The sequence below is a fragment of the Bos javanicus genome, chromosome 12 (assembly GCF_032452875.1).
Source record: "Bos javanicus breed banteng chromosome 12, ARS-OSU_banteng_1.0, whole genome shotgun sequence".
Taxonomy (NCBI): Eukaryota; Metazoa; Chordata; class Mammalia; order Artiodactyla; family Bovidae; genus Bos; species Bos javanicus.
The window spans coordinates 2,487,672-2,507,456 of record NC_083879.1 but is presented as its reverse complement, the minus strand read 5'-3'; the positions used below and the strand labels follow the sequence as shown (position 1 = coordinate 2,507,456).

General features: G+C 38.9%; 1 protein-coding gene across 7 annotated transcripts in view; it reads right to left on the bottom strand.

Annotated features, from left to right (window-relative positions):
• Window positions 1–19,785, bottom strand: part of DIAPH3 (diaphanous related formin 3) — a 562,435-nt gene that overhangs the window by 383,292 nt on the left and 159,358 nt on the right. For 6 of the 7 annotated variants that reach the window (XR_009739822.1, XM_061434429.1, XM_061434430.1 and 3 more), the window contains 4 exons: window positions 11,068–11,142; window positions 10,916–10,985; window positions 5,997–6,133; window positions 4,133–4,238 (listed from right to left, as the gene is read on the bottom strand). Coding sequence is in view for 6 of the 7 variants with exons in the window: in XM_061434429.1 (XP_061290413.1) it covers window positions 4,133–4,238; window positions 5,997–6,133; window positions 10,916–10,985; window positions 11,068–11,142 (388 nt within the window). In the remaining variant the exon portion in view is untranslated. Of the gene's footprint in view, window positions 1–4,132; window positions 4,239–5,996; window positions 6,134–8,282; window positions 8,414–10,915; window positions 10,986–11,067; window positions 11,143–19,785 lie in introns of those variants that run through there. The other variant, XM_061434434.1, reaches the window with a different exon arrangement.

Sequence of the window (19,785 nt, the reverse complement as noted above, 5' to 3'; positions counted from 1 at the left end):
TACTAAAATACTTTTCAAAACCAGCATTTAGTGAATGCTTCTGTTAATGAACTAAGCAGTGTACTAAGCATTTGAATTCATATCCTATGTAATCCTTGCATCAACAATGAGCTAGGTACTGAGATTATCGCATCTTGAAACTGAGAAAACTGAGGTATAGAAAAGACTGAGGAAGAGATCTAGAATCTCATAAAGGAAGGATGTGAAAAGCTGGATTCAGATTCAAGTCTGGCTGATTCAAAATTCTATTCATTTTATCATTCCTGTATATGTGTGTCATTAAATATGAAAAGCATGTATTAGAACAAAAAGATGTTTACTTAAACTTTACATGTAACTATCACATTTTATACTGAGATTTTTTAAAATTAGAGATAATTTCTAATATGCTGCAGAAATTACCAAAATTAATCTAATAACCTACTAGGATTTGCACAAATACTATACAAGTTAAAGGTACAAGAGTCTTAGAGGAAAATTCAGATAAAGTGATTGCTCAGCTTTTCTCTACACAGGTTCTTTCAGGTTCACTCTTCATTAGAACTGTGGTGAACAAGAAATCCGGGGCCAATGAGAAAGGAGGGAAGGGGAAAAAAGGGTAAAGGTATACGAATGAACAGGCCCCAGCCCACAAGCAAACGAGAATCAGGACTGAACTCAGGAGCAGACATACAGCCCAGCCTCCACTCCCACATGAGGAAAGACGGGCTCATTTCCAGAAGCTCCAGGGACTGGACTCATGCAAGAGTGACCACACTGGACTCAGACCTTCAAAGCTGCCTACTTCCCAGAGACACCAATCACACAGGGCTCATCACTGCCATCAGCAAATGCTGCCATCAGAAGGAGATTCACAAACACCATCCTCAGAAAGGTTATAAAAAATCATTAATTAGGCAATACCTTACTTTCTGGCCTTGGAGTACAAAATGAAGCTGGACAAAGAATACTAGTTTTGCCAAGAGAAGGCACTGGTCATAGCAAACACCTTCCAACAACACAGGAGAACACTCTACACATGGACATCACCAGATGGTCAATACCTAAGTCAGACTGATTATATTCTTTGCAGCCAAACATGGAGCAGCTCTATACAGTCAACAAAAACAAGACCGGGAGCTGCCTGTGGCTCAGATCATGAACTCCTTACTGCCAAATTCAGACTGAAATTGAAGAAAGTAGGGAAAAGCACGAGACCATTCAGGAATGACCTAAATCAAAGCCCTTACAATTATACAGTAGAAGTGACAAATAGATTCAAGGGATTAGATCTGATAGACAGTGAAGAACTATAGATGGAGGTTCATGACATTGTATAGGAGACAGTGATCAAGACCATCCCCATGAAAAAGAAATGCAAAGAGTAAAATTGGTTGTCTGAGGAGACCTTACAAATAGCTGAAAAAAAGAAGAGAAGAGAAAGGCAAAGGAGAAAGGAAAGATATACCCATTTGAATGCAAAGTTCCAAAGAATAACATAGAGAGATAAGAAAGCCTTCCTCAGTGATCAATGCAAAGAAACAGAGGAAAACAACAGAATGGGAAAGACTAGAGATCTCTTCAAAAAAATTAGAGATACCAAGGGAACATTCATGGAAAGATGGGCTCAATAAAGGACAGAAAGAGTATGAACCTAATAGAAGCAGAAGATATTAAAAAGAGATGGCAAGAATACACAGAGGAACTATACAAAAAAAGACCTTAATGATCCAGATAACCACGATGCTGTGATCACTCACCTAGAGCCAGACGTCCTGGAATGTGAAGTCAAGTGGGCCTTAGGAACCATCACTACGAACAAAGCTCGTGGAGGTGATGGGACTCCAGGTGAGTCAGTTCAAATCCTAAAAGTTAATGCTGTGCAAGTGCTGCATTCAATATATCAGCAAATTTAGAAAATTCAGCAGTGGCCACAGGACTGGAAAAGGTCAGTTTTCATTCAAATTCCAAAGAAAAGAAATGTCAAAGTATGTTCAAACTACTGCACAATTGCATTCATCTCACACGCTAGCAAAGCAATGCTCAAAATTCTCCAAGCAAGGCTTCAACAGTATGTGAACCGAGAACTCCCAGATGTTCAAGCTGGATTTAGAAAAGGCAGAGGAACCAGAGACCAAATGAAAAACATCACTGGATCACAGAAAAAGCAACAGTTACAGAAAAACATCTAATTCTGCTTTATTAACTTCACCAAACCTTTCACTGTGTGGATCACTAAAAACCGTGGAAAATTCTTAAAGAGACGGGAACAGCAGACCACCTGACCTGCCTCCTGAGAAATCTGTATTGCAGGTCAAGAAGCAACAGTTAGAACCAGAGATGGAACAACAGGCTGGTTTCAAATTGGGAAAGGAGTACATTAAGGCTGTATATTATCACCCTGCTTATTTAACTTCTATACAGAGCACATCATGTGAAATGCTGGGCTGGATGAAGCACAAGCTAGAATCAAGATTGCTGGGAGAAATATCAATAACCTCAGATACACAGATGACACCACATTTATGGCAGAAAGTGAAGAGGAACTAAAGAGCCTCTTGATGAAAGTGAAAGAGGAGAGTGAAAAGGCTGGCTTAAAACTCAACATTCAAAAAAGGAAGATCATGGCATCTGACTGCATCATGTCATTGCAAATAGATGGGGAAACAATGGAAATAGTGACAGACTTTCCTTTCCTGAGCTCCAAAGTGACTGCCGATGGTGACTGCAGCCATGAAATCAAAAGACACTTGCTCCTTGGAAGAAAAGCTATGATCAACCTAGATAGCATATTAAAAGGCAGAGACATTACTTTGCCAACAAAGGTCTATCTAGTCAAAGCTAAGGTTTTCCAGTAGTCATGTATGGATGTGAGAGTTGGACTATAAAGAAAGCTGAGAGCCAAAGAATTGATGCTTTTGAACTGTAGTGTTGGAGAAGACTCTTGGAGAAGAAGAGTCCCCTGGACTGCAAGGAGATCCAACCAGTCCATCCTAAAGGAAATCAGTCCTGAATATTCATTGGAAGGACTGATGCTGAAGCTGAAGCTCGAATACTTTGGCCACCTGATACAAACAGCAGGTCCTCTGAAAAGACCCTGATGCTGGGAAACATTGAAGGTAGTCAGAAAAGGAGGTGTCAGAGGATGAGATGGTTGGATGGCATCACCAACTCGATGGACATGAGTTTGAGGAAGCTCAGTGAGTTGGTGATGGACAGGGAAACCTGGCAAGCTGGCAAGAGTCACACACAACCGAGCGATTGAACTAACTGAACGTTTTCTGATTTGTCATCAAATATCGTGCTCATTTTTATTAATTTAACACTATGATCTGGCTATTCTACTCCTACCAAGTTGAGAACAATTAAATGGCTAAGGTATACAGTTTTAAAATAAAATTTAAAACTATAATGTCTAAGTGTAAAACAGATTTACTTCATATCTATTAGCAACCTCAGTTTCCAAATTTTATTATGCATTAAAATCATCTGAGGATCTTTAAAAATTCTCTATAGCCAGGTCCCAACCACACCAATTAGATTTTTTAAAACTTGAAGATAGAAATCAGGCTACAATAATTCTTTAAAGATACTCATGTTTGATTAGCAATGGCTATAACAAAAATTATAGCAATAAAATTATTGTGTCAAGAAAGAAAAATTAAATGAATATTAGATAGGTAACTTGGGTACTATAATGTTTCAATCTAACATGATGTTTTGGGAGCACTTAAAATATCTGAACATCTCTACGTATACCTCAGTCTCTTTACTCATGAAAACTCTCAATTTTTCAGATAGGAGGACTGATACTGAAGCTGAAACTCCAATACTTTGGCCACCTCATGCAAAGAGTCGACTCACTGGAAAAGACCCTGATGCTGGGAGGGATTGGGGGCAGGAGGAGAAGGGGATGACAGAGGATGAGATGGCTCGATGGCATCACCAACTCGATGGACATGAGTTTGAGTGAACTCTGTGAGTTGGTGATGGACAGGGAGGCCTGGCATGCTGCAATTCATGGGGTCGCAAAGAGTTGGACATGACTGAGTGACTGAACTGAACTGATCTGAACAGTTTTACATGTTATTATTAAATATAAGTCAGTCAGTAAACATTTACAAAATATATTAATGATAAACATGAAACCTACTTGCAACTGAACTGAATTGTGCCGAAGACCTTCCACAATAGAAGAAAATCTGTCAATTCTTCTTTCTTCTCCAGCTGATGTTAAAGCTTCTAAGACTTCTTCAAGGCTATTGGAAAATTACAAATTAAACTGCAAACAGCAAATAACCCAAGTAACTCAAAATTAGTAGCTTAACCTACTACGCTCCAGAGTCACTACTTCTAGGCAAGCAGTAACATTTTATAAGTGTCTTACTGACTACATAGCACATATCAAGCACAAACCATGTTACATATTCATTTATTCCTCATAATAACCCTATGATCATATTTATTTGTCAAACATTTATATAGTGCTTACTATACATCAGGTACTATATAAACTGTTATAAATATTAATATTAGCTAGTTTTAATGTACGTCATTCTATAAAGTAGGTATTATTGCTATTCTATTCTGTAAGTTAGGAAACTGAAGCAGAAAAGGGTTAAGCAATTTGTCTAAGGTCTCACATCTACTAAATGGTAGAGTGCTAGAGCAAGGATGAGGATCCAGACTGCTTTTAATCACTACAACTCTACTCTGCCTTGAGTGTAAGTAAATGAACTTCTGGTGGCCAAACACATACAGCAGTAAGTAATTATAGTCAAATATAAAGAATGGTGGTTATGTAAGAAATATACTTGCTATTTCTTTAAAGAATACTCATGCTAACAGTACCCAGTATACTGTAAAATCTCAGTTTGTGGACATAGACACTTTAGTCCTAACAGTTCTTTACATCATTTAAACAATCTATCTGAAGTCAAGAAATAATAAAAGTAATATGGAAGTGAAGGAAAAAGAGTAGAAGAGGAAGGAGGAAAAGGAGAAAGAGGATAAAGGAAGAGAAGGACAAGAAGGGAAGAGGGAAGAGAAAAGAGAAGGCACAGGATGCAGGGGAGGAGGGGGAAGAGGAAGAAGACACAGGGAGCAGAGAGAAAGAGAGGCGAGGGGAGCACAGAGGAGGCACACCATGCTTCTACATTAAATTCACCCTTGGGTGGCCTTCTTAAAACGGGAGAGTGCTAAAGCTGCACGCATGGCTTTGCAGCTGGGACTGCAGCAGACTTGGCCTCATCCAGGGAGGGGCACCAGCCACGTGGTGCCTGCTGCCTCCCCAGCAAAGTCCAGCTGAGCAGGGCTCCAGTCAGCGGACCCACAGGCCCCCCATGGACAAGTTTCCAATGTGTGCTGGGGGTTTCACTCACAGGGCTCTGCCCACACTTAGGAGGTCAGAAGGCCACTTCTGTTTGCTCTGTTGGTTGTTCAGTTTGAATATCTTTACCATATATAAAAGGCATTTTAAGTAATTTTTAAATGCTCTCTTGTAATAAGAACACTAATCTTCCTTAAAAAGACAAAAGGTTTATCTTTATCTTTCAATACATGTAATGGCTTTTTAGTTACAGCTTTAGAAATTGTAGATAACGTCTTTAAAGTTTAAACTTTACGATACACTTTATGGTCAACACATTCTACCCTCAACCATTACAGTATCAATTATTCACTAATACTTCTATCTGAAAAAAATCATAAGAAACAGAACCAATCTGTATATTTTTCAAAGTCTTCATTTAGACTGTTTATTCAAGGTCTGAGTTCAAAACAGTTTAAAAATAATAAAGAAATCCATTTTTCATAGAAACATGTCAGTCCTTAACTACTGTATCAATTAAGAGAAAAAAATTTTTCATTTCTGTTCAGCCAATATGAATCTAAATAAGCTGCTTAAGTATACTTCATTTATTTAAAATAAATTCTAGACTAAAATAGAATAATGAAAACATTATTGAATCAAACTGTATTAAATTACTGTGTAACAAGAGAAACAAGTTGAGACTTACATGCTTTCCTCCCCTACGATGCACACTGCAGAAAGGAGCTTAACCACATCCATCATCATGCCAGGCTGCTCAGGATCAATGGCTCTGGCTAGCAAAGAAAGACTCCTCTCTTCACTCATAATTCTTTCCAAGCCATACTACAACATTTGGAGAAAAAGGGTTAAATTTTAGTGGTAAGAAAATGCAGTTATTAAAAGAATGTTTATAAGAAACTATACTCGTACATGTAGTAAAGTGAGAAAATATAAAGAATGTATAACATTCTAAAAAAATTTCATATAACTATTCCCTTTACATTAAAAACTAAAAAAATCAATCAAATACAGATGACCGCTCACAGGTAATTTTCAGCAACATAACTGACAATTATTAGATAGGCAGGTGGCCAACTAGAGAAAGGGAAAAGCAGTGAGGAATACTGAGATCCCCAACAGGCACACACAAAATGCACAGGAGGAACTCTCCTGTGGGAAGGAAGGGTGGTAGGAGGTACAGAACCACAGAGCACTGTCCGAGAATTACAGTGTGAACCCCTGGCACTACGTAAAATGCCAAGCAAAACTCAATTTAATAGAAGCGTTTCAATACATCCAAAAGGTCATCATTTCAACATGTAATCACTACAAAGCATTTACTGATGAGATATTTTCACTTTTTCTTTTCTCCTAAGTATTCAAAATCCAATGTGTATTCCACACTCAGAGCACATCTCAGTTCAGAGTGGTCACATCTCAAGGGCTCAGGAGCCGCACGTGATAACCACATTCCACACTGCAGGCCTAGACAGTAACACTTGGTTCATAAATGGGCAGAAGCTGAAGGGTGATTTGGGCTGATACCATGTAGAAACTACTGCAGAATATATGTATTCTGATCAGAATGATATTTTGTCATCAGAAAGACAACACATAATATTAATATAAATGGGATGATTTTGAATGTAAACAAGGTTTGTTTGCTACTGCTAGGATGTCACATCCTACTGGAAGATAAGGAATTATATTAACGACTCAGTATTTTGATTTAAAGATGTATACCTCTCTTAGGGCCCACTTACAATCTATGGGAGATAAGTATCAAATAACAGAGGATGAATGAAAGCAATACAACAGTACTATTTATTCACGCTACATCCCAGAGGATCCTTTTAAAGAGTGAGAAATTAGTTAAATAGAATTACTATTAATACCAAGCTCTAAAAAGGACCTTAATCCCAATTAAACTCAAAATTAGCATTAGATATCAGTATCACCAGGCTTCCCTGGTGGCTCAGAGGTTAAAGCTTCTGCCTCCAATGCAGGAGACCTGGGTTCGATCCCTGGGTCGGGAAGATCCCCTGGAGAAGGAAATGGTAACCCACTCCAGTATTCATGCCTGGAGAATCCCATGGACAGAGAAGCCTGGTAGGCTACAGTCCACGGGGTCGCAAAGAGTCGGACACAACTGAGCGACTTCACTCACTCATTCACTCATCAGTATCAAAGTTAAATCTGTAACAATCTTAGATCCAAATGCTTTGAGTGCTATGAAATCTTATTTATCTTTCCTATCTTGTAAATGGCATTTATTTAAAGAAGCTTCACATTGTAGTGAAATATTGCACTCACTTCAAACCACTGTCTAAGGAACACAGGTAAAAAGAAGGAAGTACAAACAGAAGGGCCAAGGGCCCCAGGGTATGATGTCTGAAGTGACTTCTCTATCCTGTTGGCCACAAGGAAATGTTTACAAAGAAGCAGCCAAGAAATGCTCACTTTTGTGATATCCGAAGCTGTTTCATACCTGGAAACAAAGAAAAGCAGGCATGGAGCCAGAGACTATAACATGCCTTGACAATCATTCCAGGGAATTGTCAGAGGTTTGTAAATTATCACTGAGACCCAATTCAAAAAGTCAATCAGCCACTGATTACCAAGTACCAAAAGGCTGGCTCTGTCCTAATAACCCGAGGCTAGCACTTCCCTGCCCTTCCCACACACTGGGCTGGCCTGGGCCAGCACCTGCCCTTCCCGCATCAGAATGGGAGCATTCCCTGATCTCCTGGTTCCCACCAGCGTCCTGTGAACTCAAAGCTTCTTCACAGGCAATATTCTCTTGACTTTGCCAATAGAATATTGGACGGTGCTTGTTTTGAGACTGGAAGGAGGCCAGATTACCACAAATGAGTATCTAGAGCTAAAGACTGAACTGCTTCATACTTCTATAGAATTTTTCTCATTCGATTATTTAAAAAAATAATAATAATAAAACAAAACCCACGGACTGTGAGAGAAACAGTCAACTTACCAGCACTGGCATTCAAAGTGCATTAAATAAAGGCTACTATAAGGTTAGAGAGATGATGGCAAATTGCGGAAGGTCTGAGAATGTCTCTCCACTTAATGTCAAGGATCCACTTCAGATTATAGGAAAACACACGCGTTCTAAACTGAGAACCAGTGCCAGGTTCCATTTGCATTCTACTTGAGGCCTATTATTACTTAAGAGATGGAATTTCGGGCCACTGAAGTTGTGTTCGATGGGGGAAGGTGAATCCCCTAAATCCTGTGTAGCATGCCTAACACACGAACACTAGTGCTGAATAACTATCCACAATGAGTTAATCCCAGCAGCAAAGAGGAAGAAACTGGCTTCAGAAACAAGGCGAGCTAGCTGAGTGCCATAAGAAACACACCAAAAGCTATCTTGGTTTTTATTTTCTCATAAATAATCAAAATTTTCTTCTAGTTAAAAACTACTATAAACTTCTATTTAGTATTCTATTGCATGCAATGCTATTAGATTTGCTCATAATAGGTATCATACTTGTTTTTTCTCTTAAAGACTATATTTTTCATCATTCAATTAACTTTTATACAGATTTGACAGTAGGTACGGGAAAAAAAATTAACCAAAAATCCCACATACAATTAACTTTACAATTCAGACATTAAAATACTAATTCCAAGTACCAGTAAAGTTTTTTAGTAATTTTTTATTTGTATCAGCATGAGTGGTAGCAATAAATGCAAATAATAATATATTTAATGTATATACATAAACTATATATAAACTCCATATACATAAACTAGAAACAAAATCATCCACTACTATAACAATTAAATCACATTATATTAATTAGAATATAAACACATAAAGTTTACTCTCTTTCCAATTTGATCTCAAACCAAGTAAGAATATTACCTCCTATATAACCCCTCACTTTAACCATGACATTCTTCTCAAATTCAAATTATGATTCAAATACTCCTTTGGTTTTTAAAAAACATTCCTGAGTTTTTTTTACTCAGCTTTCACCACTGATATTCCCAATTCATATTCCTACTTTAGGCGGTCCCACCCCCCACCCCAACTGCCGCCACAGCAAGTATTACAGGCTCAGTTGGGAAACCCCTTATTAACAGTCTGATTCCTTTATTCACTAAGTTACATAATATATCTAAAATCAAACTGTCACAGAACAATCAGTTCAACATAGAATGGGGTTGTGATTTCTATAACAGAAATTTTCCCTGAAATTATATCTGATTAGAGAAAGCATGGAGGTTAAAAATATTTCATTGGCTAAAAACAGAAATTTAGGCTTCAGAAAATGATGAAAAATTCATAAATAGTCCAGTAAGAAAAATAATTAGAAAATGTAACTTTTTGCTGCATTTAATCAATAGAAAAGTAAATGTTAATAATTTAACAAGTACTTAAGTATGAAGTTCTCTAAGGATTTATTTTTAAAATGAATTTTTAAAAATTATCAGAACTATACAGTTTTGCCATAAAACACACATCATCTACCATAGGTAAAATTTCCTCTCCCACTGTCTAATGAACGAAAACACTTATCATTTTTGCACACGATCAGGAGGTAGATGCATTTATATGTTAGAGCTAGAGACACATCCTGGAACAGAGCTAACTTCTGCAGTTAACAGTATGAAAGAAAAGAAACACTGTTAGAGAAACCGAACTTCAGTACAGGGCAAAACCATTTCTCTCTTCTAATGTATGCTCCTTAAATATTCAAACTGCAGATTCGCCATATTATATTTGGTTTCAATATTACAGCTGACTCTTGCACATCACAGGCACTACGGGCACCAACTCCTCAGGCAGGCAAAAATCTGAGTATAATACTTGATTCCCCAAAAACTTACTTACTTAGCCTACTCTTGACTCCTTACCAATAACAAAAACAGTTGATTAATATATTTTATATGTCAAATGCATTATATACTATATTTTTAAAATAAGGTAGAGAAAAGAAAATGTTATTGAAAAAAACCATAAGGAAGACAAAATACTTTTACAGTACAAATATGTATTTATTTAAAAAATCCTCAAGTACGTGGATCAGTGAAGTTCAAACATGCATTGTTTAAGCATTAGCTGCACTTGCATTAAGTATCATTGCTCCACCTCTGGGATCTATTCATATCTGTTCACATTAATTTCATTAAAGATTTAAATTCCTAGATTATAAAAACTAAGTTTTTCCAACTTAATTCTTTGGTAATAAGTATTACTGAAGATCATATTTAATAATCATGTATGACTTCCAAGCTGATTCATGCTATACTTTTGAAAATTAAAAAGGAAGGAAGGGAAGAAGAAAGAGGAGCCAAAACGCAGACAGACAGGGAGGTACTGAGGTAGGGAGGAAGGACAGGAGGAAAAGAGAATTAATCTGTGTACAAAGAATGAAACAGCAGAAGAGGGTCTATTTATCCCCAAGTATCTCCTGTTGATACACAGTTCATTTGACACAAAACCAGAACAACACAATTCAAAATTTTTCCATTATAAACTGAAGAGCTTACCAAAGCAATACATTACTTTGGTGCAAATTCTGTATTACATAACTCCACTTCATAAAACTTTCTGTAAGAACTAATAAAGAACAATACAGCTACCTATGTGCATACCTGGGTATTCATCAAGGCCTTCAGACACTGTATGACTTTGTGCTGATTCTTCTTCACAATTGTTTCTTGTCTGCATGAAAGATATCAGTGTTGGAATCATCCATGGACATGCAAATGTAGCTTAACTGGAAATAATGATTAGCAATACTTACATTTTGCCACTAATCAGCTTTTCCAAGATGTCCAGTAATAATCCAAGCCCCTCATGTCCAAAGCTTTCCACCCAACTGAAAAACAGAAAAACCGACAGTCTTATATTAAGTCAGTATTCGAGTTTTATCATGATAATGACATATACTCACAAATATTCTGCACTTGTGATAATCTAGTCATAACTACAACAAAAGAATAACACTATAATATAAAGGTATTCATGATTCACAATCTTAGTTGTGAAAGCAGCAGCAATAATGGGACAGCCAATGGGATGCGGACCCCAGCTTGCACTCAGCTTTGTGAGAGCTTCGCATGCCCAGAGCGCCCCTACCCCATGTCCACTGACATCACATGAGCAGTTAAAACCTGCCATGTTGGAAGTACTGACACGACAGAAGCAGCTGACGCTGCTGGTCAGAGCACCATCTCACCCAGAGAGCTGGCGGTTAAACATTCACCAGCTCACCACTGGGCAAGCCCCAGTCTAGACTGTTCCGAAGAGCAGACACTGGGCAAGGTAGCAACATTTGAAGAGACAGGACTCTGGTCTACATAAAGAAAAAGATTACTGAAAAATGTAGTCAAAATACTGTAAAAAGCATGTTCTATGAGAATTTTCCGAATCACTAAAATACATCCTTATACATGTTAACAATTTCTTAAAATTTCAAACTTCATCTGTATTTTTCAAAAAAGCTTCATTATTATTTTTAAATGAGTATTTCCATCTTGACACAACCACCTCCATTCTGTAAACCCATTAATATAATCAGAGTATGTATGTAACTGGGATTTCTACTGGTGGCTCAGTGGTAAAGAATCCACTTGGCAATGAAGGAGGTATGGGTTCGATCCCTGGGTCAGGAGGATTCCCTGGAGAATGAAACGGCCACCTACTACAGTATTCTTGTCTAGAAAATCCCTCAGACAGAGGAGCCTATGGTCCATGGGGTTGCAAAGAGTCAGACACGAATGAGCGACTTCACTTTCACCTTCCCTTAGCAACTAAAGAACAACATGTAAGTAATTAGGATAACTCTGCCAACAGACAACAGCTCACACCTATTATAGTAAAACTACCCTAGGAGAATCAGCAGTGATCTGAAAAACCTAGCACAATAAATAAAATAATGGTAACAATTTATCTTATAAAAAGTGGGGGAAAGGCAGGTAAGGTAGTCTGGTATTCCCATATCTTTCAGAATTTTCCACAGTTTGTTGTGATCCACACAGTCAAAGGCTTTAGCATGGTCAATAATGCAGAAATAGATGTTTTTCTGGAACTCTCTTGCTTTTTCAATGATCCATCGGATATTGGCAATTTGATCTCTGGTTCCTCTGCCTTTTCTAAAACCAGCTTGATTTTAACCACCACCCAAAAAAGAATCTGCCATTTAGATTGACAGACTCTTCTCAAACCATTTTACTCATCTCTTATCCATAAGAATAATTCAAGAATGCACTTAACAAATTACCTGTAGTCATTTCAAATCTACTTTCACGTTTCATGAAAACACCTATAACATCCCACTTAACTCCTTGATGACATCCTATTCTGTACTTATTCTAATTTCACTTGCAGCAGGGAAGCTTGAAATCAAACACACAAGAAGTAATTAGAGGGTTTTTTGAGAGCTGGCACTAAGATATGTGGACAGACTCTGCTCATCAGGCCCTCCTGTCTTAGTACTTCACAGTAAAAGTTAGTGAATTTCAACAATCTCTGTTTTCAAAAGTATACCCATAAAAAATATTCTAAAGCTAATATAAAGATCATTCATACTTATATCACTTTCAATCGTTATGGAAAATAAACTTGCTACTCCTAAAACTGCCTTATAACAAAATATACAGATACTTTAAAATTATACTAATGGAAAAAGAAGATACTATTGCACATAATTCCCAGGTGCTGCCAGTGGTAAAGAACCCAGCTGCCAATGCAGGAGATTTAAGAGACACGGGCTTGATCCCTGAGTCGAGAAGATCCTCTGGAGGAGGGTATGGCAACCCACTTCAGTATGCTTGCCTAGAGAATCCCATGGACAGAGAAACCTGGCGGGCTACAGTCCATAAGGTCACACAGAGTCGGACACAACTGAAGCAACTTAGCACACACACATGCATGCACATAGTATGTTCATGTTGGAGAGCTATTTCAAAAATTTATCATTACTAATATAACAACTAATAATAGAATACTGGGATCCACAGAAGTTCTCAAATCAACTATTTCTGGACAAACTAAATAACTGTTTTCTACAAAGCAGAATATGAGTCATTACAGTAAAAATCACACCTAGTCATGCATATTCAGTTCAGTTCAGTCACTCAGTCGTGTCCAGCTCTTTGCAACCCCATGGACTGCAGCACACCAGGCTTCCCTGTCCATCACCAACTCCTGGAGTTTACTCAAACTCATGCCCATTGCATCGGTGATGCCATCCAACCTTCTCATCCTCTGTCATCCCCTTCTCTTCCCACCTTCCATCTTTCCCACCATCAGGGTCTTTTCAAATGAGTCGGTTCCTCGCATCAGGTGGGCAAAGTATTACGCATGAACTAATTCTCTATAAAAGCTGAATGTAAAGAAGCACTATACCCTGTTACTTTACACGATAAGCCTTTAACTCATGGTGGGAATTGATTTATCAACAACAATAAAATCAGAGAGGCTGGCAACAGCCTTCTGAAAGCCAGACTACACTTTACATTTTGTAAAACATACCAAAAACAGGGCAAGTCAGACAGGATGCAGGAAGAGGAAGCTAAGATGCTTGATAACAAAAGAAGCACTAATATTTAAACATAAAATGAAAGCTGGTGAATGCAATTACTGAATATGTAATGGTTTAAAACAAAATAAATGCATAAAAAGGTTTCTTGTTTTTCTTAAAAATTTGCAAGACCAACATATTGTATTAAGAAGTTATCACTCACAAACTCATTGTCCCAAAAGCTTTGCCCTCAGCCCTACAATTTTCAGCAGTTATTTTTAAGAGTAGGGGCAAATATCATCTCCTATCTTTCCTGGAAAAGATGTTCAAGATAAAAAAGTGATATTGAGTAGGTAGGTTTGCAGTCCTGACAGAGGTTTATTAAAATCCATAGCTTTCTACAGAAGTGAAAAATTTCTCATCATCAGTGTAAGAAGCAACCTGGAAAAAAAAATTATCAACTGATCTATAGACAATGAATCTTCAGGAAACAAAATCTGTGCTATGTATTCTGTGCCTGTCAGCACAGCGTCATAGGGCACCACGGGTTTAACTAAAATTTGCACTCATGAATGAAGAAGCTCTGTGCAACTGTTTTTTATTCATGAATAGAAATGACAGAGATTAGTATGACATTTGTAATGGAAAAAAAATTGCTTTAAAACAGCAAAAAGTAACATGCTAAGTACTAATTTAACACAAAAGCTACCTCTTAAAATTATACGACAGGAAATACCAAACTCTTCTCTTTTAATTGCTTCAAGATTCTAAGTGTATTACCATTTAGCACTTCCTAGAAGGGTCTCAATGCAGAAGAAAAAAAAGAGGTGAAATACTAACAGAAGAAGAAAGGAAAAAAAAAAAGAGGAGAGAGAGGGGCAGCTGGTCTTGGATTAAATGTTCAAACCACCTTTAAATGTTCAAAGAAGCTTAGGCTTTGAAAACTGTTACTTCTTCCAGACACAGGATGACATCAAAAGTGCAAAGTGGTTTCTGGTGTATTTTTGGCTTTATGAAACAAATACAGTCACCTCAAAAAGCAAAAATGATAATCGGGTCTCAAATTTACTTCCTGGCCAAAGAAAAGCACTATCTGTTTCCTACAGACAAAAGTTATTACCTCTCTTCCCAAGTGTGCTCTAAAGAAGAAAAAGACAAACACATCACAGATTGTCAGAGGTGGAATAAACCTACCAGATAGGGACCATTGCTTATTTGTGTTTAAATCACCTGGCACAGACTAAGTCTGGCACAGACTCAAATGGTTTTAGAACGAAGCTGAAGAACCTCCCACGCTGATCCTTGAACAACACAGCTTAAGGTCACTGACCCCCCACTTGGTCAAAAATCAGTGTATGACTATAGTCAGCTCTCCATATCCATATCTGGGGTTCCTCCATATCTGCAGATTTAAGCAAGCTCAGATTGTGCAGTATAATAGTATTCACAACCGAAAAAAATCCACTTAGAAGTGGACTCATGTGGTTCAAATCCATCCTGTTCAAGGGTCAACTGTATAGGTAACAGGTCACCTTAAGAGAAGCTAAGGTCGCTTGAAACAGCATCTAGGTCTGCCAATGCCCAGGCTCCTGCCCGGAACTTTATACATGTAGCAAAAGGCACCAAGTGATGACATGCTCCATGCAGCATCACCGAGCCTGTCTCAGCCTTCGAAACAGAAACATCAATCGTGATCCCAGAACTAGTTCTTGTCCATCCTGAACCAAGGATGATGAACCTGAGTCCCTGTCCTACATCACACTTTAGGACTTGACTGCTGCTCGAAGGTTGACGTTTCACCACTACTAAAACAACCGTTCATTAATCAAGTCAGTCAGCCGTTAGTAGGGGTTCACTGTGTGCTTCATACTGCACTCAGTTCAGTTCAGTTCAGTCGCTCAGTCCTGCCCGACTCTTTGCGACCCCATGGACTCCAGAACAGGCCTCCCTGTCCATCACCAACTCCCGGAGTCCACCCAAACCCAAGTCCATTGAGTCGGTGAGGCCTTCCAACCATCTCGTCCGCTGTTGTCCCCTTCTCCTCCTGCCCTCAATCTTTCCTACCATCAGGGTCTTTTCAAATGAGTCAGCTCTTCGCATCAGGTAGCCAGAGTTTCAGCTTCAACATCAGTCCTGCCAATGAACACCCAGGACTGATCTCTCCTTGGATCTCCTTGCAGTCCAAGGGACTCTCAAGAATCTTCTCCAACACCACAGTTCAAAAGCATCAATTCTTCAGTGTTTAGCTTTCTTCACAGTCCAACTCTCACATCTATACGTGACCACTGTAAAAACCATAGCCTTGACTAGACAGACCCTTGTTGACAAAATAACGTCTCTTGCTTTTTAATATGCTGTCTAGGTTCCTTCCAAAGAGTAAGCGTCTTTTAATTTTATGGATGCAATCACCATCTGCAGTGATTTTGGAGCCCAAAAACTAAAGTCAGCCACTCTTTCCACTGTTTCCCCATCTATTTGCCATGAAGTGATGGGACCAGATGAATGAGAAATACAAAGCTGAAAAAACACGTTCTTTGCCCTTAAGAAAATGCACAGACTATCAGTTAAAAGAAATGTCAAGCAAAATTATTTCCATAAAGTAAGTAGCACTATAATCATGGCAACAAAGGAACTGAAGGTGCAGCAGCATCGACCCCTCCAGGGGCCAAACAGGCTGATGTCTGCCTTGAGTCTTAACAGATCAGTGGCAGAAAGAAATAGAAGTCGCTAAGCCAGAGGGAACACGTGCAAAACCATTAAATACCAAAGGTAAGGCCTATGCCAAGCACAAGTAGCTGGATCAGGACCTTGTAATAAACACATAACAAGGACCTTGTGTAAAACCTATGCACAGTCAGCACTTCATATCCACCAGTTCAACAAATTGCAGAACAAGAACATTTGAAAAAACAAAAATTCCAAAAAGTTCCAAAAGGCAAAGGATGAACTTGCCACATACCAGCAACTATTTACATAGCCTTTCTGTTGTATTAACACCAATTTGCCTAGCCTAATTTACATTGTATTGTGTATTATAAGCAATCTAGAGATGATTTAAGGTATACATGAGAACGCATATAGATTATATGCAAACACTACTTTATGTAAGAGACTTACACATCACCTGATTTTGGTGCTGACCACGCACATGAAGGAATGACTGAACAATGCCACGGGCACCGACAGGCCACGGCAGGGGAGGCAGCCACCACTGGGTGCACATGTGCCAGGCAGAGCAACCCCACTCCCGTCCAAGTAAGACGGTCACGTCCTAACAGCAGAAGCTAGGAAGGCATTGCCTTGCACGAGAAATGGGAAATTAATTACAGAGTTATGACTACTATCATATGACTTTAAAATAGAGAAACTAGATTATCCAGAAGAGCCAAATATAATTACATAAGTCACTAAAGCTGAGACCCTTCCCCAGCTGGGTTAGAGAGATGATACGGAAAAGAGATTCACAGCTTGAGATGGACACAACGTGCCGTCAGAGGCTGTAAAGATGGAGGAAGGGGCTATGAGCCCCAAGGAATGCCCGGGGAATCTAAAAGGTTGAGACAAGTATAAACTGACAGCAAGCAAGGAAACCCGGATGCCAGTCCCAGGACTTTGGGAACTGAATTCTGCTAATAACCCAAAAAATCAAGCAAACAGGGCTGGGTCTTCTCATTCTTGAACACAGGATATCTCTTCATTTATTTAGACCTTCTCTGATTTCCTTCATCATAATTTTGTAGTTTTCAGCATATAAATCCTATAGATAATTTGTTAAATTTACAATAGAGTTTTTTTGGAGGAGTGAAAAAGTGTCGTTTTCCAAAAGTAATTTCTAGCATACAGAAATACAATGTATCACTTTGTTCAGGTGAAAAAAAAAAAACGGAAAATAAAAATATACCCTCTGAGGAAGCTCTATACAGTCAGCAAATACATGACAGGGAGCTGACTGTGGCAGAGTCAGACTTAAATTGAAGAAAGTAAGGAAAACAACTAGACCATTCAGGAATGACCTAACTCAAATCACTTACAATTATATAGTGGAAGTGACCGATCCAAGGGATTAGATCTGACAGCCAGAGTGCCTGATAAACTATGGATAGAGGTTCGTGACATGTACAGGAGGCAGTGATCAGGACCATCCCCAAGAAAAATAAATGCAAAAAAGCTGTCTGAGGAGGCCTTACAAATACCTGTGAAAAGAAGAGAAAGAAAAAGCAAAGGAGAAAGGGCAAGATATGCCCATCTGAATGCAGAGTGCCAAAGAATACCAAGGAGATATAAGAAAGCCTTCCTCAGTGATCAATGCAAAGAAGTAGAGGAAAACAAAAGAATGGGAAAGACGAGAAATCTCTTCAAGAAAATCAGAGATACCAAGGGAACATTTCATGCAAAGATGGGATCAATAAAGGACAGAAACAGTATGGACCTAACACAAGCAGAAAATATTAAGAAGAGGCGTAAAGAATATACAGAAGAACTGCACAAAAAAGATCTTCATGACCCAGATAACCACGATGGTGTGATCATTCACCTAAAGCCAGACATCCTGGAATGTGAAGTCAAGTGGGCCTTAGGAAGCATCACTACGAACAAAGCTAGTGGAAGAGATGGAATTCCAGCTCAGCTACTTAAAATCCTAGAAGATGATGCTGTTAAAGTGCTGCATTCAATATGCCAGCAAACTTGGACAACTCAAAAGTGGCCACAGGACTGGAAAAGTCAGTTTTCATTCCAATTCCAAACAAGGGTAATGCAAAAGAATGTTCAAACTACCGCAAAACTGCACTCATTTCACATGCTAGCAAGGAAATGCTCAAATCGTTCAGCTAGGCTTTAACAGTGCGTGAACCAAGAACTTTCAGATGTTCAGTTCAGTTCTCTCACTCAGTTGTGTCCGACTCTTTGCAACCCCATGAACTGCAGCACTCCAGGCCTCCCTGTCCATCACCAACTGCTGGAGTTCACTCATGTCCATCGAGTCGGCAATGCCATCCAGCCATCTCATCCTCTCTTGTCCCCTTCTCCTCCTGCCCCCAATCCCTCCCAGCATCAGAGTCTTTTCCAATGAGTCAACTCTTCACATGAGGTGGCCAAAGTACTGGAGTTTCAGCTTTAGCATCAGTCCTTCCAAACAACACCCAGGACTGATCTCCCTTAGAATGAACTGGTTGGATCTCCTTGCAGTCCAAGGGACTCTCAAGAGTCTTCTCCAACACCACAGTTCAAAAGCATCAATTCTTCAGTGCTCAGCCTTCTTCACAGTCCAACTCTCACATCCATACATGACCACAGGAAAAACCATAGCCTTGACTAGACGAACCTTTGTTGGCAAAGTAATGTCTCTGCTTTTGAATATGCTATCTAGGTTGGTCATAACTTTCCTTCCAAGGAGTAAGCGTCTTTTAATTTCATGGCTGCAGTCACCATCTGCAATGATTTTGGAGACCCAAAAAACAAAGTCTGACACTGTTTCCACTGTTTCCCCATCTCTTTCCCATGAAGTGGTGGGACCGGATGCCATGATCTTAGTTTTCTGAATGTTGAGCTTTAAGCCAACTTTTTCACTCTCCTCTTTCACTTTCATCAAGAGGCTCTTTAGTTCCTCTTCACTTTCTGCCATAAGGGTGGTGTCATCTGCATATCTAAGGTTACTGATATTTCTCCCGGCAATCTTTATCCCAGCTTGTGCTTCTTCCAACCCAGCGTTTCTCATGATGTACTCTGCATAGAAGTTAAATAAGCAGGGTGATAATATACAGCCTTGACGTACTCCTTTTCCTATTTGGAACCAGTCTGTTGTTCCATGTCCAGTTCTAACTGTTGCTTCCTGACCTGCATACAAATTTCTCAAGAGGCAGGTGGTCTGGTATTCCCATCTCTTCCAGAATTTTCCACAGTTTGTTGTGGTCCACACAGTCAAAGGCTTTGGCATAGTCAAGAAAGCAGAAATAGATGTTTTTCTGGAACTCTCTTGCTTTTTTGATGATCCAGCAG